This window comes from Saimiri boliviensis, chromosome 9 (genome assembly GCF_048565385.1).
Source record: "Saimiri boliviensis isolate mSaiBol1 chromosome 9, mSaiBol1.pri, whole genome shotgun sequence".
Lineage (NCBI taxonomy): Eukaryota > Metazoa > Chordata > Mammalia > Primates > Cebidae > Saimiri > Saimiri boliviensis.
Window position 1 is genome coordinate 28,317,306 of NC_133457.1, and position 26,628 is coordinate 28,343,933.

Sequence of the window (26,628 nt, forward strand, 5' to 3'; positions counted from 1 at the left end):
GCTGAGGCTTGCAACTAAATGTTGACAAGACAAAACTGCAATGTTAAAGAAGAGAAGGACAAGGATAAACAACTTTCCTACTTCAAGGGGCATTTCTGAGAAGAAGCAGGGGTAGCGACAAACTGCAATTCAGGGTACCCTCACCTTTCTAATTCTTCCTAACATTTGTCATCACATGCCACATTGTGAAAATACAGATTAAGGAATCTCAAAGTTAATAAGAAAAAGGATGTCATAAAGCAGCAACAGTCACTCTAAGTGGTGTGAGGGACCTGAAAGAGCCTTTCAGGATTGGCAGCATGGGAGATAAGAGGACACTTCGAAGATTTCAGCCCTAACAAGGCAATGCCAGGGAGGCACATGCTATTCCCATAAGAGCGGGCATTCCCTTAGCTATAAGAGCAATGTTGTTATCACACATTACACATCATGCAGCCTTTAGAAAACTCCACTCTACACTTTAGAGAATGAAAGTTTAGAAAGTAAGCAATATATTAATATTATGGTGAAAATAGTTTTGACCTCCCAGATTCCCTGAGTTCTGAGTCTCCCAGAGGTCCAAGATCACACTGTGAAAAATGTTTTAATCTCAATTCTCCGCTTTTTCCAAGACCAGAGAGTGATGCATGCAACGAATGACCATCACAATCTGGTTCTAAGTTCCTTTTACTGCTTCAACTCCCACAATGTCTATAAAGTATTCCCAAACGTGCCACACCAAAATCCTCTCTCCAAAAATATGCTGTGAGTGCTCAAGCTTCTTTGCAGGTGCTCATACTGTATCTTTGTCTAGAATTACTCCCTCCTCAGAGATTATAGCTTTCAGGGCTCTGCTGAAATGTGACCAACACTGGCCCCAGGCAGAATCGATCACTCTCCATAAAGAGCACCTTGCTTTTACCTCTACTTCGTTTACTACATTCTACAGTTTCCTTGTTAGTAATGTGTCTCCCTTCCCTTCTTTCATTCCACAATCCTGTAATGAGCACCTGTCCAGCAATCGTCAGCACTATGGGTAGGATCCAGATTTTCCCTTAAAGAGCTACTGGGGGGAAGAAACTGTAGTGTATTAATCTCTAATTCTTCATTCTTTACACCCGACACTTGTACCAAACGGTTTTGCTTTGTCTAATTATCGCAAAATGATAAGTTATCAGTGGCTGATGGGAATGTGAGTGATATTTTCTTTGTACTTTTTTGCAATACATTTTTATAATGTAACATATACAATGTTCATATTTCTATACCTTAGCTAATAGGAAATGCTGATGTGATACACAGCTCTGTGCTTTACATACATATCAATACTTATTCACAGCAAGTTGAGGTGCAAATACTCAATTATATAGTGATACATCCTATTTCATATACCATATGTACATTGTTCTATTGTTGCCTATAAGTTGCATGTATGTGAGTTACCTTGGCTTTGTCTTTATGCCCCAAATAAATCCAGATCTCCTTTGTCTTATTTCCTGAATTTCTCGTGGACTATGGCTCATCTTATGGCCAGACAACATAGGAGCTTAACATCTACACAAATTTAGCATTTTAACTTTGCAGATCTCAATTAGTAGAATGCTCTCTTGGAAACAAAGACATCTCTCAGTGGCCACCAGGGAGTCAAATTAACTGGTTACCTTCATAAAGTTCAGTAAAACATTTAGCAGGAAATGTTTTCCCACAGATGGAATTCAAAATGAGTTGCTTTCTAAAGGATTTTATCTCCTAGAATAACCAGAAAACAGTTTTTTAAATAGTGGCGTGACACACTACTCATCACTAACAAAGGGCTTTCCACCCCTTGCACAGAATCTCAACTACTCATTTCTATGTGGATGCAGAAGCTTCTGCAGAAGGGTGAGGAATAAATTGAGGTACTGTTTAATTGGCTGCAAGCTGGAAACTTGCTTCTGCTTAGTTCCTGCTGTGCTGTTACCATCAGGCCTGAGGGGATCACTGAAGCAGGCTAACCTCTGAAGTTCCTTGCTCCCTTCAAGACACCCACAGGCTGCCCCGCACTGAGCTCACTGGCTTCACTGGCTGGGCCACCCGTCCTCTAAGAAGCGCTGTGGTCTGTGCAGTATCTCTGCTCCAGGGGAGCCCTGCTTCATTGAGATGCAGGCAGTGGTCCCCTAAGCCAAGGCTGCAGAGCGTCAATAAAGTAGTGGGGAGACAAACACTCCTGCTGCATACCAAGTGGCACCACGTTTAACTGAATCATTTTATTATGAATACATTCCGGGCTGCCACTGTGAGCCACTGGTGTAAAATATGCTGGCAAAATGGATCTCTGCTAATTATGTTTCATGCATATTTCAGAACTTTCCACAGGGATACAGGAAGATGGTCTTCATAAAAGGAAATTTTACAACCAGGTTCACTTGCATTTGGCTCAAGACTAGCGGAAAACAAAGATATCTTCAATTATATTAAAGGTTGTTTTAGCTGGAATGCTGTAATTTGCTATAATTCTATGACGGCTCCTGTGGTCGCTGGCTGAAAAGAAAATCGCTCAAGTCCACCTGAAAATATGCTATTAAATCATTTCTTCCCATATTTGCCTTTACTATATTTGTCTTCCATTTTACCTAAAACTAAACTAAGTAAATGAGCCTCTGGACTTGGAAATATATTAGAGTTGAAAAGAAAAAAAAAGCAAAGCATCATTACCTGCTTCAAGATAAAGTTGTAAAGAACACAAGTGACTGCTTTCTCATGACTTTTCACCCTCTTGCTGGCTTCACTTTTCATTGCCAACAATGCCAGCTGGTTATTAAACGAGATGAAAAGGCGTCCATGGGCTTCATGAAAGCCAAGGAGACAGCTGAACTCCTGACTTTTGGGGAAAGAACAAGCTATCCTCTGGATGGACAGCTGGTGTTGAATATCCCAGAGTCTCAAAACCTGGATGAAAAGTGATAAAATCGTATCAGTATGTCAGAGAGAATTCCAATTTTTTAGCCAGTTTTTTTCTAGCTCACCCTCAATACCAGGCAGCGAGTTGTTTTCTCCACAGTGCTGTAATCGGTTCTCTGTTCTCTCATAGCACCTATTACTTTGTATTCAATCACCCGTGTATCTCCTAAACTGTCAGTTCCTCTAGGAGAGGGGTTGGGTTCTATTTCAGTCCCTGGTATAAATCTTGTCATTGAGTAAATGTTTGTGGTAGACAGACTGATAGTTCCCCAAAGATGTCCGTGTCCCAATCCCTAAAACCTGTGAATATGTTATCTTAGGTGGCAAAAGAGATTCTGAAGATATGACTAAATTCAGGACTTGGAGATGGTGAGATTTTCCTGGATTATTGGATGAGACCAATCATAAGGGTCTTTCAATGTGAAAGAGGGAGGCAGAAAAATGAGAGTGATGCAATATGAGGACTTGTCCTAGTGTTGCTGGCTTTGGAGAGGGCCATGATCCAAGGAAACTAGAAAAGACAAGGGGGGATGGATTCTCCCCTAGAGCGTTAGAAAGGGTGAGACTCATGTTGAATTCTAACCTACAGAATGCAAAACAAATGTAAATTGTATCAAGCTACTAAGTTTTTTGTTCGTTTATTGTACTAGCAATAGAAAACTAGTACAATTCTCTCTATATATATATACATGTGTGTATACATATATGTAGATGTTTGTGTAGATATGTTTATATATACACATGTGTATAGAGGCATGCATATATGTATGTGTATATGTATTTTTGGTAAAATAGAAGTGGCATTAAAGAGGTCAAGTTCATGTAATCAGATATCAAGTTCCTATTCAAACACCTTCAAGATACATAAATGATATGCATTAACCAATGGCTAGTAGAAGACAAATGTGAATCCTCGCTGAAGAAATAGGCTGCTTTAGATTCAACAGACATTAAAACATCATTTTTCCTTTTCTATTTTCTCATGGCTCCATTTCAAAGAAGGTGAGTCACATTACATGTCCCAGGGAGAAAACAAAGATCAGCTTTGCAGGTGCAAGTGCTGGGGCTATCAGTAGTGGTACAGAATTAACAGAGGCTACTGAGGGAGGGAGTGAAACACCTCTCCAAAAGCAGGTAGCAAGCAAGTTATCAAGACCATGTTCGCTTTAAAAAAGAAAAAAAAAGTCTGTTGTAAGAAATCAAAAAGCACCACAGAGCTTTTATCTTAACCATATCTCTGTAACCTAGGGTCAGATTTTGTGTTCTAATCCCAGTTCTGTTCCTTACTAACAGTATTTTCCTTACTTGTTAGTAAGGAACCTCCAGTAAGTGTTTTTTCCCCCTGAGTTTTTAAAGTATTGTCTACCTTGCTTAATGCTATGAATATTAAATGAGTCTATGTCAAGCATTTAACATGATGACCAGCCTGTAATGTGTTCAGTGAATGTTACTTGTTATTACCTCTATTTTTTTATTGTATAAATATTAGAACCTAAAAGCAGAAAATGTTTCAAGTAAACTAGTCTATCCAACATGAGAATTATTTCTCAATTATCTATAGAAGATAGTTTCTGTTTAAATGAGTGCGTATTACCTCATAAGACAGGCAATCTTAGTTATTAACCTATTTTAAATAATATACTTTTTGAAAACATCTATTAAATGATGGTTCTGTCCAAACTTATCAAATGCATTTATCCATATATACATAAAATTTTACGTATAATTGGTACATAGACACACCTCACAAACCTAACACATCCTAGGAATCTGCAAGACAGGAATTCCTACAGTAATTATTAAATATGTTCAGACAAAGATGTCATCTTCTGCCTTTTGATTCTATCCTACCCTCTTCTCACACCTGCATAAGCTTCCTCTTACCCCTCTTCTCCAGGTTAAATGATGCCAATTTCTTCAACCATTTTAATATCAGTTTTCAGATCTCACTGCCAGCTACCATGTGGCCTCTTTATTCTCTCAATGTCTACGTTTCCACTTTCTAGGGGAGGATAGTCATCCAGACCTTGTTTATTTTTAAAACCATAGTAAGATGTGTCCACTGCATAAAGTCCAATAGCACCAGAAGGCTTCTAACTAAACCCACATATTCTACCCCAAGTCCTAATCCTTAGAGATGACCTTTTTTTCACTCTTTTTGGGGGTTATGATTTTCTCCATAATGTAACAATATCATTGTGCACGTATGTATGTATATATGTATGTAGTACACACACATGTTATATAATCATAGCTACTGACTCAAAAATTACTTTTTTCTCCCTTTCTCCTCCCATTTCTCCCAAGTTAGCATTTTAATTTTTTTAGTACTATTGGTTTTTATAATTTTAAGTGTTTATGTGTTAATTATTGACCCATTAATTTAACACTATCTCTAAGCACCTAAAAATCTTTAAAGATTTGCTTTAAGCAAGTCACCCAGAATTGAGCTTATGAAGTATTTCCAGTGTGTTCCAATCATTACAGGTGCTATTTCTTTAAAGCAGCCTATTTTTGCATTAGCTGATTAAGCTTCTCCATCATGCTTTTCACTTGCCTTGATGTCTTAATTGAGCAAAATTCTAGATATTCCCATGAACAAATAACCATACCAGATGTCTACTATCCTGTTTCCAAAGATATATTTTTAATTAAGACTAATTTTTTTTCTATTTTTGAGTTTCAAGTGACAGTATTTTGAATCCTAGTTTAATTATATTGACGATTCCTCTCTGATTTCTCCACATACCCCATAGGACATTGATGTGGCTCGGCTTTTTGCCATTGTATCACCACCCAAATTTCATCTTGAATTGTAATTCACAGGTGTGGAGGGAGAAACCTGGTAGGAGGTGATTGGATCATAGCGGTGACTTTTTCCCATGCTGTTCTCATGATAGTGAGTTTTTATGAGATCTAATGGTTTTGTAAGCATCTGGCATTTCCCCTGCTTGCACCTCTCTCCTGCTGCTATGTGAAGAAGGTCCCTGATTCCCCTTCACTTTCTGCCATAGTTGTATGTTCCTGAGGCCTCCTTAGCTGTGCAGAACTGTGAGTCAATTCCTCACAGTTCTTTTTAAGTTCCTTTGTAAATTACACAGTCTGGGGTAATTTTTTATAGCAGTGTTAAAATGGGCTAATACAGCATTCAATTAATATTTTTGGATTAAAGATGCTGGCTCACTATATCTATACCCAGATCATTGATGAAAAGATCACACAGGATAGGCCCAAGAATACAACACTCCCACGGAAAAATCCGTCTCACTTCTACATATTTATTTACCTAAGCGAAGATCTCAGAATACACAGTGAAATTTTATGGAACTTTTTCAAATATCTTGCAGAAATAATTGTTTTTAGCATAGGGTAATATCTCCATTTACTCTAACGACCAGCCCTTGTAACAAGCTTGAACTAACCTAGTCTGTCTTTACTTGGTAAATCACGTCGCCAATCCCTCTAACCCAAGAATTTAGATTTGGGGAAAACTGGGTTTCCTTGGCAAGGATTTTTGTTAAATAACCCATTCTGGTTTTTAAGCATCACTAAAAATTTTTTATTTAAAACATTCTGGCAGCTCTCCAGGAAATGTTTATCTTAAAAATATAAATTGTGTTCTAAATGTAAATAGAATTGATAAGCTCTTATTTTGAATGTTATAAATTTATATACATCTAGATCACTCAAATACTTATATTACTAATGATAGTAATGTCTTCATTCAAAATCCTGTCTTGTTTAATATTGACTCCTTCTAAGAAATAGAAACTAACTTCATTTCAGAATAATATAGGATATAATTGAGTACACGTTGACAATAACTCCACAGTATTGAACTATAATTTCTCCAGAATCATTTTCCATTGTGTTAAGTAACTTATATTGGATCTGCTATTTCACCAACATTTAGTCACATAAATTATATGATAAATTAAAAACAGGCAAGCTATAACCTGTCTAGTCTACAACAGATTACTTCTTGTTAGCAATTAAAACTAGAAATATTATTACTAATATGTATATTCATTAATTTTTCATATTTACTGTTCTCTCTGGGGAATCCTAAACACTTTCAATGATCCCACTAAGTTCTCCTTCCATCTTTAATTCTCTAATTTTGCCTTCTGCTGAGAATTGAGCAACAGCATTGAAGTACAGCCATTAAGGCATAAAATGGGTGATAGTATGTGATCTCCCATATGCTCATAATTTTCCCTTCTAGTGGTTTTTAAACTTGACTTTAGAAACACCTATGATGATCTCAAAATCTCCTATGCTTTGGCTCTTTCCCAGACCAATTAAATCAGAATCTCTGAAGAGGGGGCTTGGACATTAGTGTTTTTTCAAATTTTTCCCTGGTATTTCCTTTGTATATACCTAACTTCTCTGTTTTGTTTGAAGGTCAATGATAATCTCCCTGAAAAATCTCTCTCTCAGATTAATTTAGTAATATCACATAGCATCGCTTTAAACCAGATAATTGTATTCCCCTTCTTTTTAAATCACTGTATAACCTTTTAATCATAAAAATCCTCAAATTCAGTTTTATTAATCAAGTCCTTTGACAAAAATGTCACTTAAATATCTAGTTATTTGAGAATCCTGTGTTCTCATCTTTTATAGTGAAGTTGATTTCTGGAATAGAATTAAGCCACATCTCAGAAAGGAGTATATTTAATTTCAATTTTCATTTCAGATATCCTAGAGAGGTTTTTTTATTCCAAGAAGAAGAAAAAATAGATTGACAAACTTTTAAGCTTAAAAATTACAATAGAATAATTTTAATTGTTTATATCATCCACAAAGTTTTATTGAAATTATGCTGTATCTATTTACATGATTATGTCTGAGAACTTGTGACATCTGTCCAAACTCAGACTAAGTCAAGTCCATGAGAGGGCACATTTGGGTGCTCTGTATTTTTGTCTTCATTTTTATATTAGCAAGAATAAGCACCTAAGCTTATTTTATTTTAAGGCAAATTTTTGCCTTAATTAGTAATATATAGCTTTTCAAATAATGACATTTCCTTGCATAATCTTTGTCTTCATTAGACTGTTAACCTTTTAGTAATGCAATATTATAAGTGAAGACCATATTTATGTATAATCTATGAGCCAATGGTTTGAGACTCCAGACACCCAGTCTTAGTTTTCATCCTAGTCAGTTTAGCTATGTGATTTTTATCTTTCCATTTTCTCATCTTTCTGCTGAAGGGGCCCCTACCAGCTCTGGAAATCTGTCAGTTCTGTCTACAATGCAGTCAAATTACCCAATCCATTGTCTAAATACTCTAACAATATTTCAAACAAATTCGAGAAGGTACATTGTGAGGATTGAGTTAAAGAAATGTAGGACATCACCATGTTTTCAGTCTAGCTTTGCTGAAGAATCCCTACTCCCTACTGGAGATGGACAGAATCACTATTATTCACATAAGGAATAATAGAACTATAATAAACAGATAAATCTTTTCTGTGCTGCAAATACAAGTGGATAATTTTATAGACGTAAATAGGGGTATGAATAGATGTGTGAAGAGATAGAAAATTTATTTCCAGTGCACTTTTAAATCCAAATCTGTATTATTTACATACTAGCAACATGTTTAAGGTAGTCAGAAAATAATTTGTAATTTCCTAATAAAGGCATAAAAGTACAGTAGAAGAAAAGACTCTGATGACTCCATTTAAAGGAGATCTGTTTGTCTTTATCAAACATTTACTAACTCCCGTCAGCCTGTAAGAGATAGATATAAAATAACAGTAAGAAAAGAGTAAGGGAGAGAGTGAGTGTGTGTGTGTATTGCTAGGGGATTTTTTGAGGCCAGCAGTGCAGCAGCTCAGCTCACCAGGAGCAATCCACACAAATGGATAGCCTACTTGCAGATAATAGGATAACAGGAATGGAGGGCATTGCTTTTTCTGAACACACTTTTATGTACTAACAATCTATTTATTTAGAAGTTAAGCCTTTCAGTAATCCACAAAGCATAATCAGTGAATGCTTAAAAACAATTTTGTTTGACATGATACATGCTAGCAGAACTATTGTACTGAATACCTTGGCTAAAGTTTTTATCTTAGTCATATAACAGTTCTTCCTTCAAGAAAGGTTTTTGCTATTTTTTTTTTAACAGGACTGAAATCAAACGTAAAATACTAGTTTGAAATTAAAATCTTCTCCTCTGCCATTTATCTTTAGATTGCTACTGTAACTATTATCTTCTATGTTTTTTGTTCTCTTCCACAGAAATGAGAGAAGAGACACAGCTCTAAGTCTCGAATTTCTGTTATGTGTCTGTTTATTCTATTGACCCTTGGAAGAGGCAAAATGTTTCCTAACAATTCTGAATGATTGGGTAGAAATCTCATTGTTTTCTCAGTTCAGATTTGCAATAGGCTGGGCATGGTGGCTCATGCCTGTAATCTCAGCACTTTGGGAGGCAGAGGCAGGAGAATCACTTGAGATCAGGAATTGACCTGCCTGGCCAACATGAAATCACATCTAAAAATACAAAAAAATTAGCCAGGCATGGTTGCACAGGCTTGTAATTCCAGCTGCATGGGAGTCTGAGGCAGGAGAATTGCTTGAGCCTGAGAAGCAGAGGTTGCAGTGAGCCGAGATCACTGCACTCCAGCCTGAGCAATAGAATGAGACTTTTATCTCAAATAGCAATAACAAATTTGCAATAAATTTAATGCCAACAAACAAATTTGCAATAAATTTAATGCCAACATTTCATTTAAGGTGCTTTCATCTTTCAGGACAGAAGTTCATCTGGAGAATTTTTAAATCTCAATTCTTTGCAATTATCATTATTCACATAAGATTAAAATCTTTGTTTTGCCTTTAAAAATGCCTTTGAACTCTGCCTTTCAAAGTTCACAGCATCTTTTTTAATTTGCAAGGTAAATTAAAACTTTAAATTTAAAAAAAAATTACTCAATATTTATACTAACAACTTGGAAGAAAGAAATCAAAAGCAACTACAAAATGAGAATTTAGATTCAATTATCGTTAAAAACCAGGTTTTTTCCTACTTTAAAGAAATGCAACTTTGAATAAAACAATTTTCGGCTGTGGTGGCCACACCTGTAATATCAGCACTTTGGGAAGCCAAGGTGGGAAAATCGTTTGATGCCAGGAGTTTGAGACCAGCCTGAGCAATGTACCAAACCCTGTCTCTACAAAAATCCAGAAAAATAAAGCATAATTTCTGTTGCTTTGCTGGGCCTTCATGGAGTAAGAAGCATTTCCATGGGCTAAAACATGAGGGAAAAAGAAACGAACTTAAAATGGGGACAGTAAACGGTAGGCATAAAAGAAAGAACTACAACAGGAAGCCTAAGCCCTGGCCCACTAGCAAGGTATAGGCATTGAAGTGAGACTATTGAACTGGACAGCCGAGATGCAGGATGGAGTAGCCCCAAGACAGTAGTTCTGCACATTTCCATCCTACAGAAACACAAAAATCCCTTCTCTGGAAGAAAGTATCTTCTATTTATTCCTCAGAATGACTGAGGGAATAATGAAAGATAACTAAACATAAAAGGAAACAAGTCATCATGAGGACAAGTCACCAGAACAGCAAATATCAAATTTAGATCACAAAGAACTCCAGATATTCTTATTACAAGAAAATATAAAATAATAAAGTATAACATTAAAGAGCCTAAAAGTCAGAATCCCCTAAATGAACAAGCAACAAGAGACTATCCAAATTACCCGAGTAAAGAAAAGAAACCTTTTAGAAAATAAGTTAGTTGAAATTAAAATCCAATGTATGGGTTATATAAAAAATGGCCTCCTCTCCATTAGAAACAACCTCATGAAAGTCAAGAATATGATAAGAATGTCTCCTAAAATATGGAGAAAAGTATCTGAACATAGAATGGAATGTAAATTAAGGCATGCAAATTACATGGAAGATAGTGAAGAGTGAATAAACGGAGAAATACTGAGAGCTCTTTCTCAATATTTTAAAGAAGTTAAACATTATCAAACTCAATGAAATTTTATTCCAAATACTAATAGGACTTTTCATGGAAACGGGATATTTGTATTGATCTTAAAATTTACTTGGAAGAATAACATATTGAGGACAGTTCAAATAGACAAAGGAAAACAGTAGGAATTACTCTACTGGGCATCAAAATACACGATAAAGATAGAATGGTTAAACCATGGTATACTGGTATAGTAATAGACAACTAAATTAATGGAAAGAATAAAGCATATACAAATTTATGTATATATAGTAATTCAGATGATAATGGCATTTCAAACCAGTAGGAGAGACATTATTTAAAAAAATAACCTTAGTCAACCATTTGTAGGAAAAAAAGCTGTACAAAAATGATTAAGTCAAATGCAAAAAAATAGAGGTATGAGCAGAAAAGAATATTTTCATAATTTATAAATTAGAGATGTGGAAGATATTGTGTCTAAGCCAAACAAAGTTTAGAGCTATAAAACCATTCCTCCGACTGTCTTGACTATCTTTTTCTTGATTGTAATAGCTTAAAATTGATTCTTTTTTTATATACATTGCAAATATCTTGCCTCTTTAAAGCATTAATTTTTAAACTATTTTTTTACATTCAAAAGTTTTAAATCTTAAGAAAATCATTTCTTAGATTCAATTTTATAAAGTAAATGGCATAATTAGATAACGCGCAAAATCAAGAAATATAAATGGCCAATAAATATTTGTAAAAAATCCACCCTAGTTTTTTGTTCATCAGATTTACACACAAAAATGAACACCTTTTCACTACTGACAAGAGTATGGGAACACAGGCACTTTCATATACGTCTGATGAGCCTGGCTATTGGTAAAACATTTCTTCGTTGTAATAGGCAATATTTCCATAAAGCCTTTGAGATCTAATAGTAGCAGAACTTCTAGAGACTTAGTACCAAAAAATTAACCTAAGTGGTCTTAAGGGGGTTGGTGGGGGGGTGTATCATGGCTAACAAAGGTAAAAATTTAGAAACTACTCTTTTAATCAATAGATGATTCGTCAAATTATGGCCATTCATACCGTGAATTATTACATAACCAAAAAATACAGATCTATCTCTGTCTATCTGTCTATAAAGATCTCCAGGAGATACTGTTTAGGAAAAAGCAAACTGTAGAAAAACGTGTCATGATACTATTTACATAAAAGCTAATAATACTACCCTGTATTTATTCACACTCAGGATGATATATAATAAAGTCAAATACATTATTATATATAACATTATATAGCAAAACAATGAGAAGATATGCATCAAAGGTTGATAAGTTATTCCTTGGAAGAGAAATTTAAGGGGACATGAGCATAAGGAATATTTACATTTTGTACTACATGCTTCCTCATCGTTTGTAATTTTTATAAGAGGGCATTAATCCATCTACTGGTATACTTTAAAGAAAATTAAAATGCTTTGTTTCTGGATGGATAGATGAAAGTCTGTTGGGACAGTGTGGGGAAAAAGAAAAGACGAATGAGTAAGATGTAGTCATTCTACACAATATATTTTTTTTTAAACCAACCATAGGTCTACAGTATAGAAGCCAGGCTCTGAGAAACATCAGAACCTCAAACAAAAGATTAAGCCACAAACTGATTTGCTTCTGCTGACCAAATCAGAATTAGTGGCTTAGGGGAGAATAGTTAAGAGTGATGAAAAACTGAATTGGACTCGCAGGCTGAATGTCAGTCTCCAGCAGAGATTTCACAAAAGCTTCAAAAATCCTTCTCACTCCCCACAGCGGTTCCTCTCCAAATGACTAAGTTACTTGCCCTCAGCAGGGCCTTACCACCAGTGACTGCTATCTCAAGAGAATCAGTTTAGGAGTTCAAAGCAAAATACAACAGAACTCTTTAATCATCACAAAGTAGCAATAGAGGTTTTCAAAAAAGAAATGAAGTTTCAGATAATTTTGGAGAAAATTGGTAGCTCTAAATTGCTTTGTCTACAGATCTAATTCAGCAATTCATTGACCAAAACATGTTTCAATTAAAAGCTCTTAAACGTAATGTGTTTTCATTTTATTCTAACTTAGCCCCAGTCTTATAAAATATCCAAAAGAATTTGATGGCAATAAAGCAGAGGCTTACCCTGGTGGCAGAATGCCCTGTTTGCTATAAAGACATAAAGACCGAGATCATGGTGCATTTATTAAAGTGAAATAGATTTAGACTAACATGAAAGACAGCATGACAAGATTTATAATGTAATGCAAACAAAACAAATAGAAAGATAAACTGTTTTTGGAAGAGGCCAGGTAGTCTTAGCATTGATGATAGCTGTACATAATCAACTGTGACCCTAAAGACATTTTCACTTGCTTTTACATTATGAAACCTCTCAAGGAAGTCTGTAATGACAAAATATCTGATATTTGTTTTATATTCAATCAAGATTCTTTAACTACAATTTTTTCAGGACCTGATATATATATATATATGGCATAATTCAAAAAAGATACTGCCCCCAACCTTATGAATCCTATCATTTAGTTGATAGTTAAACTGTCTCATATTCAACATGTATTTAATACATTAATATTTGCTAGGTCTTGGGAAACAGAAAAATTCAGCAAATAATCTTTACCTTCAAGCAATCAGAAACTAATGAAAACTACAATATACATATACGATGCTCTGGTATCCAAGTGAGATTGTGTTAAATTCAATAATGGAAATGAAAGTGCTAAAAGATCTCAAAAAGCACAACTGAAGCATCGTAACTAGAGCATCATAAAAGGTTTCACTCAAATTTCTTTGGTATTTTAGACTCAAATGTCTTCAAGCTGTCAACATATAATTATTAAATAAGCAATACAAGGTGGCAAGCACTGAAGCACTGATAAATGCCAATAATACAAGCTGAAAAGACATTGACTTTTTTTTTTTCTTTTTGAGACAGGGTCTCTATCACCCAGGCTAGATCTCTGCTAAGCATAATGACCTCCAATTCCAACCATGTTGTTGCAAATGACAGGATATCATTGTTTCATGATGGAATAGTACTCCACTGTTTATAAATACCACACTTTCTTAATCCACTTATCTTTTGATGGACAGTTGTGTTGCTTCCTAATATCTTCTATTGCTAACAGTGTTTCAGGAAACATGGAAGTGCAGATACCTATATGATATACTGATTTCTTTTCTTTGGGGTATATACCTAGCCATGGGAATGCTGGATCATATGGCAGGTCAATGTTGAGCTTTTTGAAGAACTTCCAGACTGTTCTTTACAGTGGATGTACCAATATACATTCCTACCAACAATGCATGAGAATACCCTTTTATCTACATCCTTGCCAGCATTTGTTATTGCCTGTCTTTTGATATAAGCCGTTTTAACTGGGTGAGATGATACCTCACTGTAGTTTTGGACTTGCATTTCTCTGACAGTAAACAATGTTGAGCACCTTTTCATATGCCTGTTTGAATTCGTTTTCTTTTGAGAAATGTATGTGCAGGTATTTAGCCCATTTTAAATCAGATTATTAGATTTTTTCCTCGAGTTGTTTGAGTTCTTACATATTCTGGTTATTAGTCTCTTGTCAGACAGTTTGCAAATATTTTCTCCCATTCTGTGAGTTGACTTTTAACTTTATCGATTGTATACTTTGCTGTGCAGAAGTATTTTAATTTAATGTGATCCCTCTCATCCATTTTTGCTTTGGTTGCCTGTGCTTGTGGGCTATTAAGTTTTTGCCCAGTCCAATATTCTGGAAAGTTTCCCCAATGTTTTCATTTAGCAGATTGAGTTTGAGATATTAGATTTAAATCTATAATCAATTTGGATTTGATTTTGGTATACGGTGAGATTTAGGTGTCTAATTTTATCTTCTGCATATGGATATTCAAGTTCCCCAGCACCAGTTATTCAAGAAATTGTCTTTACCTCAATATGTTCTTGGCACCACCATACAAAATGAATTCACTGTACATATATGAATTTCTGGGTTCACCATTCTGTTCCACTGGTCTGTTTTTATGCCAGTGCCATGCCATTGTGGTTTACTATAGCTCCATAGTATAATTTGAAGTCGGCGTGATTCCTTCACTTTTGTTCTGTTTGCTTAGGATAGCCTTGGCTATTCTGGGTCTTCTGTGATTCCGCATAAATTTGAGGATTGTTTTTTCTATTTCTGTGAAAAATATCATTGGAATTTTGATAGAAATTGCGTTAAATCTGTAGATTGCTTTGGTTAGTATGGACATTTTAACAATATTCTTTCAAATCATGAACATGGAATATCTTTCCATTTTTTGTAGCTTCTTCAATGTCTTGTATCAATGTTTTATACTTCTCATTGCAGAAATCTTTTACTTTTTTGGTGAAGTTCATTCCTAGGTATTTAATTTTACTTGTAGCTACTTTATATGGGATTACTTTGTTGACTTTCAGATTGTTTGTTGTTGGCATATAGAAATGCAACTGATGTTGATTTTGTATCCTGCAACTTTACTGAATTTGCTTACCAGTTCTAATGTTCTTTGGTGGACTCCTTAGGTTTTTCCGAATATAATATTTTATTATCTGCAAATAAGGATAATGTGACTTCTTCCTTTGCAATTTAGATGCCCTTTTTATCTCTCGTTTGACTATTCTAGCTAGAACTTACAGTACTATATTGAGTAACAGTGGGAATTCTTGTGTTCCAGATCTTAGTTGGGAGGCTTTCAGTTTTCTCCCATTTCAATATGATACTAGCTATTAGTCTTTTATATATGGCTTTTATTATGTTGAGTGTTTCTTCCATATCAAAATTTTTTGAGTTTTTAATCATGAAGAGATGTTGAATTGTATCAAAAGCTTTTTCAGTATCAATGAAATTATTTAGTTTTTGTCCTTCATTCTATTGATATTATGTATCACATTGATTTGCATATGTTGAACCATTCTTGCACCCATAGGATAAAACCCACTAGATCATAAAAAAAATGATCTTTTTGATGTATTGCTGAATTTGGATTGATAGTACTTTAAGATTTTTGCATCAATGTTCATGAAGGGGTCTTAGCCTGTAGTTTTCTTTTCTGCTGTGTCTGTGTCTGGTTTTAGTATCGGGATAATAATGGCTTTGTAGAATGAGATGGAAAGGATTCCTTCTTCCTTTACTTTGTGGAATAGTTTGATTGGTACTAATTCTGCTTTTAATGTTGATAAAATTTCAGCAGTGAAGCCACTGGGTCCTGGGCTTTTCTTTGTTGAGAGGCTTTTTATTATGGCTTCAGTCTAATCACTTGTTATTGGTCTATTCAGGTTTTGAAATTTTTTATGGTTCAATCTTGGTGGTTTGTATATGTCTAGAAATTTATTTCTTCCAGATTTTTCAAGTTAATAACAGATAGTGGCTCACAGTAGCCACTAATTTGAATTTCAGTGGTGTCCATATTATTTTTCATCTGTACTCTTATTTGGGTTTTTTTTTTTTTTAATAGTCTGGCTAAAGGTTTGTCAATTGTTGCTTTTCCAAAACCAACTTTTCATTGGTCTTTGTACTCTTTCTTCATTTCAATTTCAATTATCTCTGCTCTGATCTTTATTTCCTTTCTTCTACAGATTTGGCATGCTGTTTGGTCTTGTTTTTCGACCTCTTTAAGAGGCACCATTAGGTTTTTTTGAAGTTTTCCCTCTTTTTTGATCATAGCTATAAACTTCCCTTTTACTACTGCTCTCCCTGTATTCCATAGGTTTTGATATGCTATGTTTCCATTATTTGCTTCAAGTAATTTTTCAATTTTTGTCTTAGTTTCTTCAACACACTGGTCATTCAGGAAAATATTAATTTCCATTTATTTGTACAGTTTTCAAAATTACTCTTGTTGATTTCTAGTTTCAGTCCACTATGATCAGAGAAGATGCTTGATATTTAAATTTTTTGAATGTTTTAAACTTGTTTTGTGACCTAACATATGGTCTATCTTGAATGATTCATGCAGTCAGAAGGATTTTGTATTCTGCAGCAGTTGGATGAAGTGTTTTATAAGTATCTATTAGGTTCGTTTTTTCTATAGTGTAAAATACGATTCTTCGTTTTTTTCTGGAAGATCTTGTTGATGCTGAAAAACATATTGAAGTCTCCAGCTATTGTTGTATTGTGGTCTCTATTTAATATTTGCTTTATATATCTGGGTGCTCTCATTTTGGTTACACATATATTTACAATTGTTATATTCATTTGCTGAACTGACTCATTTATCATTATGTAATGATTTCCTTGTCTTTTGGCCTGAAATGTATGTAGTCTGATATGATAGCGATTCCTGCCCTTCTTTGTATTCCATTGGCATGGAATATACCTTTCTTCCTCTATTTTCAGTCTGTCTTTAGAAGTGAAGTGTGTTTCTTGTAGGCAATAGATAATTGGGTCTTGTTTTTTTTGTTGTTTGTTTGTTTTGTTTTTATCCAATCTATGTCCTTTGGAGAGTTTAGTCCATTTACATTCAACGTTATTGATAAGTAAGGACTTATTCCTGCCATTTTGTTATTTTCTGGTCGTTTTGTGGTGTCTTCCTTTTCCTGTCTTCCTTAGAGTAAAGGTGATTGTCACTAGTGATTTTAGCTTCTTGCTTTTTATTTTCTTGTATTCACTGTATGTTTTGTGGTTTGAAGTTACCATGCAGCATGAAAATACTATCTTATAATCCATTATTTTAAACTGATAGCAACTTAACGCTGTTTTCATAAACCAAGAAGCAAAAAGAAAATAGACTATACTTTAACTTTGTCCTCCCACTTTTTAACTTTGTTTATATTTTATTGTATTGTCTATGTCTTTAAAGTTGTAGTTATTTTTGATTAGTTCATTTAATCTTTCTACATCATAGAATAGTGTACAGAGCACAGTTATAGTGTTATATTCTGTGGTTTTTCTGTATACTTGCTAACACCAGTGAGTTTTGTACCATTAGATGACTTCTTTGTGTTTTTGAAAGTCTTGCTCTGTCACCAGACTGGAGTGCAGTGGTGTGATTTGTGCTCACTGCAACCTCCACCACCCAGGTTCAAGCAATTCTCCTGCCACAGCCTCCTGAGTTGGAATTACAGGTGCACACCACCACGCCCAGCTAATTTTTGTATTTTTAGTAGAGACAGCGTTACACCATGTTGGCCAAGAGGGTCTCAATCTCTTGACCTTGCGATCCACCTGCCTCAGCCTCCCAAAGTGCTTGGATTACAGGCATGAGCCACCATGCCTGGCCAGATGATTTCTTACTGCGCATTAACATTCCTTTCTTTCAGATTGAATATTTCCTTTTAGCATTTCTTCTAGGACAGGTCTGGTATTGATGAAACCCCTCGGCTTTTGTTTGGGAAGGTCTTTATATCTCCTTCATGTTTGGAGGATATTTTTGCCAGATATAAGCTGTTTTCCTTCAGCTTTAAATATGTCATGCTACTCTTTCCTGGCCTGTGTGATTTCCACTGAAAATTTTGCTGCCAGATATAGTGAAGCTCTATTTTATGTTATTTGTTTCTTTTATCTTGCTGCTTTTAGAATTTCTTTATCCATGACTTCTGGGAGTTTTATTAAATGCCTCGAGTTAATCTTCTTGGGTTAAATCAGCTTGGTGTTCTATAACCCTCTTGTACTTGGATATTGGTATATTTCTCTAGGTTTAGGAAGTTGTTATCCCTTCCAATAAACTTTCTACGTTGTTTCTCTCTAAACCTCCTCTTTCAGTCCAATAACTGTTAGATTTGCACTGTTCAAGCTATTTTCTAGATTTTGTAGGTGTGCTTCATTTTTTTCTTTTGCCTGCTCTGACTGCATTTCTAAAATATCCTGTCTTGAAGCTCACTTACTTCTTCTGCTTGATCAATTCTATTAAGAGACTCTAACACATTTAGTTTGTCAATTATATTTTTCAACTTTAGAATTTCTGCTTGATTTTTAAAAATGTTAACCTGTTTGTTAAATTTATCTGATAGAATTCTGAATTCCTTCTTTGTGTTATCCTGAATATCTAAATTTCCTCAACACAGCTATTTCAAATTCTCCATCTAAATTGTCACTTACCTCTGTTGATCCAGGATGTGATATTGTGCCTTATTTGCTTCATTTCATGAGGTCATGTTTTTCTGGACGGTTTTGATGTTGATAGCAGCTATTCTTTGGTGTCTTGGCATTGAAGAGTTAGGTATTTATTGCAGTCTCCACTGTCTTGGCTTATTTGTACTTATCTAGCACGGTTGGGCTCTGTGTTTCCGCACAAATCTCATCTCAAATTGTAATACCCGCATCCGAAGGAGGGACCCAGTTGCAAGTGACGGGATCCTGGTGGGGAGGTTCCCCCATGCTGTTCACATGGTAGTGGGGGAATTGTCACAAGATCTCATCGGAACATTGGGACTTCCTAGAGACTTGTAAAATTGTTTTGACCAAAATACTAATAGTGATATGGACAATAAAGTTCATGCTGTGGTGGTCTCAGATGGAGACGAGAACCTTATTGGGAACTGGAGCAAAGGTCACTCTTCCTATGCTTTACCAAAGAGACTTATGGCATTTTGCCCCTGACCTAGAGATCTGTGGAACATTGAACTTGAGAGAGATGATTTAGAGTATCTGTCAGAAGATATTTTAAACCATAAAATGCAGTTCTTCCCACTCTTCCCTCCCCTTTTCACAGGCAGAGGAGCCTCATTTCATGACCACCACCACCACTGGCCCATAGGAGAATTACTAGTCTACTTCCATTTTTCACTTAAGGCTTAAAGGACCTTCAGTTAGTTTGTGGTGAAGTCTGCCAAGCCTGAGACTCACCCTTCAGGGCAGTGGGCTCCCCTATGGCCCAGGGCATGTCGAGAAATGCTGTCCAAGGGCCAATGCCTAAAATCATAGACCCACTTGGTGATCTATCCTACTGTGGTTGATCTGGTACCTAAGGTGCTAGACAAAGTTGCCTTTACTTTACTTTGGCTTTTCTCAAATAGAAGCATCTCACTGTAGCCACCACAGATAGTAATATTCTATGTTTCACCAGAAATCAACACATCTCCAAGTCTCACCCAAGGTCTGTGGTGTACTATCTGGGTATCACTGCTGGTTATTTAGAGCACAAGGACTCTTTAGTCAACAGGTGATGTGTTCTTCCAGGACTGGGTCTTTCCCTTAAGGCAGCAGGTTCCCTTCTGGTCCAGGGTGTGTCTAGAAATGTTATCTGAGAGCTAAGGCCTGGAATGGGGGCCTCATAATTCTGACCAGGGCCCTATCTTATTGTGGTTGAGCTGGTATCCAAGATGCAGGACAAAAGTCCTCTTTACTTATTCCTTTCCTCTTAAGTGGAAGAAAGGGGGTCCCTTTTGAAGCTGTGAATTGTACTCCCTGGGGTTTGGGGAGTTGTGGTACAAGCACTCCTTTAGCTGTGCTCGCTAGTGTCTCAGTGACTCATGTTCACCCATTCTTCCCCCAGGTCTACTGGCTCATAGCCCATCTCAAGCATGATGACTCACCTAGAAGTTACAGTCCTTGTGGTCCATGTCACACAAACGCTGTGACGGGAAAAGGGAAGGGTGGCATTGGTAATTCAAGACTGTATTTCCTACCCTCTTCAGTGCCTCTTTCAGTGACATAAAATTAAAAGCAGATATTGTGAATGTTCACCTGAATTTTGCTTCTTATGAAGGTGCTTTTGCGTGTGTGTAGATGTTAAATTTGGTGTTCCTGTTGGGGGGACCATTGGTGGGGCCTTCTATTCCACAATCTTGCTTTACCCCTATTTTACATTTTCATTACTTGAGGTTTCATAAGAAAGCAAACTAACAACATCAACACACCACACAGAAACACCTATGTCTGCATAAGAAACTTCAAAAAGTCTGAAATGTGGAGGATCAATAGGCATCTTCCAAGTAATAGAGGGAATTGAAGGCAGAAGGAAGAGCATGTTGCAAAGCCATGAAACTGCATGGTAAGAAAAGACAATAGTATGACTGGAGTATTAAATGAATTTGAAGGAGAAAAGCAGGAAGTAAAGTGGGGCTATTAGATGAGGGGAGCTTTGTACAAAAGTTTAAGAATTTTAGGGTTCATATTTAAATAGAGGCCAGAGATCAAAGACTCAAGAGTGTTTCTGCAAACTACTTGCAAATTAGCAAAATGGAGGGCAGATGAGAGATCAGTCCAAAAGTAGAGAGAGATATTATAAAACCTTTGCAGTATTTTGGGGAAAAGAAGATATGATTTTGAATTAGTGCAATAGCAGCTGAGATGGAGAGGTGAAACTGAAACATTCTGAAGGTAAAACCAACATGAATTGGCAGTTGATTATTGAAGTTTAAGAAAAAGTTTACATGCTAGGTAATATAGTAAAATATGTCAATTTGGTAAACTTCAGATGAATTTCTATGTAATGTATATATTGCATATATTTTAGCAGAGAACAAAAAATTCAGAGTGTCAAAGACTATCATCAATATACTTTATACACACCCTCCTCTTCATAACCAACTCTCTTGAAATCTGTTAACTGAGTCTTTAAGTTGGGCATTAAGTAAAATTGAAGCCTTACCAAAAAACAAAAGACAAGACTCTTAAAGATTAAGAAATTTGCCTAAGTGGATATATGTAATAGTGTTGTCAGGATTCAACCTAGGCTCCATGATTCCGTATTTTTTCCTCCATATTTAAAATATCCTAGCAATATCATAAAACAAATGAACTGATAAAAGGTTCTTAATTTGCTTGACATTCTTCAGATTAACTTCAATTTCTAATTTACTGAGTCTCTTCAATATCAAAGCAATAATAGCTAATTGTCTATGCCTGTTTATAATCTTATCAAAGCAACATTTCATCATCTCATTTCTGTTTTTTCTATATAATTTGTGAGAACACTGGAAGCTCTTAAGGTGTGACAAATTTTGAGAGCCCAGTAAAGATTAAATCCCTGAGTTATATGATTTGAAAAAAATTTAATGAAATACTTTGCCCAGTTGCCTAGGACTACTGTTAAGCAACTGTCAACCAACACCTTGTCCAAATATAGATTTCCGAAAACATAAGTGGCTAGCTAGTATATTTTAGAAACCAGCACGATCTCTGAGAAATTCAGATCCCAGAATTGATGTGGGTAGGAACTGGGGAAGCAAAACTAAGTAAATTAAAGGCACAATGTTACTTACTTTATCCTTGGAGAAACTGAAAAGTTTTTTTTTTTCCACAAAGAATTGGACGGCTATTACACTGGCTGAGTGGCCCCAAAGGACACCCAGTGGTTTAGAGACAACATAGGGATTCCAAAGGCAAACTTTATTGTTAATGCCAGCAGTTGCTAATCAGAATTAGAAAAAAAAACTGTTTTTAATAGCATGAATATCCCACAGCATTTTCTTTGTGAAGTGAGTTTACCACGTAACTTGTACGTTGACAAATGTCAACTGTAGGTTGACTAATGCACGTCTAACTAGACCAGGCTAACGGGGCATGAGTTCTGTCAATATAAATGGTTGAAATGGAGTAGGGAAAAAAAAACTTTAAAGGGGAAAAGGCTATGTATGAGGTGAGAGAAAAAATATAGTCCCATTTTTTAAAAAAAAACAACAGTCCAATCAGGAGAGGACAGAATCTTTCTTCCTAGTCCTGATACTTCTCTCTCCAGCCAGCTTAGCCTAGAAATGTAGTCACTGTTAGTTATCCCAGGAGTAAGAAAGAACAAAAACAATGTTGAAAGTTCACATTAATTAAAAGCTATAAAGAAACAAATGATTTTCACTGCCATGTAAATAATCAAGTACAGTCATGCATTTCATAATATTTCAGTCAACAACATACAGCATATACAATTGTGGTCCTATGAGACTATAATACGGCATTTTTACTGTACCTTTTATATGTTTAGATAAATACCATTGTGTTACAGTTGCCTACAGTAGTCAGTACATCACATGCTGTAGAGGTTTGTAGCCTCAGAGCCACAGGCTATAACATATAGCTTAGGTGTGCAGTAGGCTGCACCATCTCTTGTGTAAGAACACTCTATGATGTTCACACAATGGAAAATCACCTACTGATGCCTTTCTGTCCCCATCATTAAGCAAAGCACAACTGTATGTGCAAGCAACGAAGCAGCACAAATACACTTTTGACCTGCTTTATTAATAGAATAAGATATTTTTGAACATCAATTAGTTATATTTATAGAGCTCTTCAAGAGCAGGAAATACTGTAACTATTCAATACAAGACAATACTCTTCCTTGCTTCCTAGTTTAGGGCCAATTGTGGAGCTGAATTTATTCATCCATATTTTTTCCAGCATTATAGCAGATACAAAGTACTTATCATACAGAGATTGAAATAATTAACCAATCAATAAAGTAAACAGTTGCTATCTGAGTCCTTGCCAAACTGAGTCACCAACTCCTCTAGCCTTTTCTAATCCACAGTACTCCTTGAAGATTTGAAGTTGGCATATTCATGAATTCATATTCAAAGTATCTGTTGCTGTGATTCTCATGCATTATTTTGGGAATTTTATAAACATAGCTCCTTAGCTAATATTAATAATCTTTATATGAGTGACAACTATTGAATGTCATTTAATAAGACCCATTCTGTAGGCCATGTGTGTGCTCTAATTTTTCAATAATACATCTGTACCTCATTTTTTAATCATATATGTATATCAAATTATCAGCTTTCAGAATGTAAGTTTTTAATTTAAAAAGTTAATGCCTGAGAAATTTTATATTTCCTCAGCTAAAATTTTTTTTACATCAAAAGAACTCTCCTCTAGTAAACTTAGGATAATCTGAAATTTTTCAAAAATCATTAGAGATTGTATTCTGAAAGGTAATTGAAAAACATTCTACATTTTGCAGTTCTCGTTTATGGATGTGTGTGTATGCACTGTTAGTGGTAGCTGTATGTAGTAGCAATGAAAAAATGCATTTGTTTGGGTGGAGCATTTGGTAGTGTTAGGAAGATAGCAGAATGGCAGATGCTGCACAAACTGTCTTCCTTCCCTATATCATTTTACACCCTTCACCAATTGTAATAAAAACTCATTAAAGGATTGGACACTTCCTCATTTTTACCCCAATGTAGTTCATATACACTGCACATCATAATGCATCATTATCAGAAATTTTTCAGGCAATAAAATGTGTGCTGCTCAAGATGGTCCCTAGCAATAGAGCAACAAGGTGGAGAAGGCTCCATGCATAAAAATATACATCCCAGACTATTTATGGGACTTTCATAGTTATGATTTTACATACCAATTAAATTGAGCCGAGAGTGGTAATCAAAAGCATGAATGCCCTGGGCAATGTTGAAGGATGTCATATGAAGATGCTTGGTTTCTCTCTCCAAGCAAGAACCACAGTATTAGTATTGCTGGTTGTACTGGAAATGATAGCATCTAAAGATGCACTGTAAGTAACTGATTAAAAAAAAAAATCTTTAGTTGATTCTTCGCAAAATGTTAGTGAAATGGGGCTGTTTTAATACATAAAGTTAAAAAATTAAACTCAGATTATGATACAAACTGACACTTAAAAAACACCTCCCAAACCCGTTCTCCTACCTCCCACCTCCCACAAAAGAATTCCATTGAGAAGTTACAGGAAATTCTACATTTTTACATTCCCCCACTCTAGGAATACCTTGAAATTTTTCTTAATTGGAACAAATGGCACAAAACAATTAATCACAATCATATGGGATTCTAAAGATGTAAGACAAGTAATTGGCCAAATTCCTATCTTCCTCCTCCTGGGTCTGAGGCAAGCAAACAGGAGCTTATCAAGCCATCTGCCTTCCCCAAAGGTCCGGCTCATGCCTAAACAATGGTTAATTTAAATTCTGACTGATCCAAAATGTTGGAAAGTGAAATGGCCAGGATTCAACTCCATGCCAAGGTTCACAAATACAGCCTCAGGCTCAGATCAAAGTGGCTCTTCCTGCATTCCTGATGAACCAGTGCCAGATGCTGTGAAGCAAATTCACCCTTTCCAAGCAAGGATAAAGATCCTACTACCTTTTCTCAGGAGGACCTTTCCATTACTCTCAGACCCACAGGTTCCAAAAGGCCAATCAATAGCCATAGCTGCTCTTTGATCAACTTGAAACCTCCATGCCCTCTGTGGTTAGGCAGATGTTCTCTTTGGCATTGTATGCAATTATTTGTGTCTTACATTTGGAGGATTTCTGATTTGACCTCAAGATCCAATTCCTGCCCCACACAAAGAGGGATGTTGTTGCTTCATAAAGTTTAAGGGAAGTTTTTAAGTAGAATGGCTCAGAAATATTTCTGATCAATTTACTATGTGAAATCAGGGGTAACACAGTCTGGGAGTCAATTCTCAATTGATTGCTAGCATTTCTGCACTTCTTGTGAAGCTAAGCACTCACTGCCTTTTGTTCTGGATTATCTTTTCAAATAATTTTGCTTGTATAGCAAACAGCCATAGAATGTAGAGATAATGTCTCCCTTTGCCCAGTATAAAAAGATAATGTCCTTCTCTGGAGAAAGTTAGGCATGTCTCCTGTCCACCAGAAGAGATTCAGATTCCTTAGGTTTGAGGTTCCTTTGCTGTGATGGAATATGGTGCCTGTGCGGGGATTTATCTGGGCCCATCTGCATTACCTCTGTGGACTTGATGGCCGGGGGAACTGAAATAAATGTAGTGATACTTATGCTGCTTGCTTTCCTGAGAATAAGTCTTTTTTTTTTCTCTCAGACATGGAAGCCTTATGTTCTGTCATTGCAAGACTTTTTAAATTTCTCACTCCAAGTAAGCATCACAATATTCGTATTGCTCATTATGCTGGAAATGGCAGGCTAACTTGTTAATAGCTAACTTGAAAATAACATAGAAGTTTAGACTCTTCACAGTTCCTAACCAGCACTGCTATGATCTGAATGTTTGTACGTCTGGCCTCTTTACCCCCACAACCACCCAATTCATATGTTTTAATTTTAACCCACAAGATGATGGTACAAGGAGACAAACTTTGAAAGGTAATTAGGTCAGGAGAGTAGAACCTTCAAGGATGAGATGAATGCCCTTATAAAGGAGGTCCAAGGAAGCTTGTTTGCTCCTTCCACTGTGTGAGGGAATAGCTGGAAGGCACCATCTAGGAAGAAGAAAGTAGGTCCCCGCCAGACAGCAAATCTGATAGTGCCTTAATCTTTAACTCCCAGCCTCCAGAACTGTGAGAGAATACATTTCTGCTTCATAAAAAAAAGCATCCCTAATGTAACTAATAACTTAATTTGTGTGTGTGTGTATACATATGGAGTATATACACACACGTATTTAATGTGTATATATACACATGCACACATAGGTATTTATGCATTTCCAATTATTAAAAGCAAGAAAGTTCTGAGAAACAGAAAAACAGCTCAATGTGTTCCTTTTCTTCTGACCTGTTCAATTGGGTTGTTTCTAAAGGTAATTAGGATTTATTCATTCAGGAGCTCATATTGATATGTAAATAGCTTGATTTAGAAAATAACATAGCTATCTCCCTAGGAAATAAATGGCTTAACACAACCAATTTACAACTAAATTAATGACATTGAGACTATTGAGTGTGTCATTTACAGACACTGTCTCTCAAAACATAGCATTCAATCCTCAAAGGTTTATTGGGCATCTACTGTGTGTTCTGTGCTATGATAAAGATAAGAAAAGAAATGGACACAGCCTGGACTTCAATTATATGGCCCCA

General features: G+C 35.7%; 1 protein-coding gene across 1 annotated transcript in view; it reads right to left on the reverse strand.

Annotated features, from left to right (window-relative positions):
• Positions 1–26,628, reverse strand: part of WDR49 (WD repeat domain 49) — a 99,582-nt gene that overhangs the window by 32,235 nt on the left and 40,719 nt on the right. The window contains 4 exon segments of the mRNA XM_010335851.3: positions 2,674–2,907; positions 22,072–22,220; positions 24,168–24,248; positions 24,251–24,331. Of these exon segments, the coding sequence (XP_010334153.3) occupies positions 2,674–2,907; positions 22,072–22,220; positions 24,168–24,248; positions 24,251–24,331 (545 nt within the window).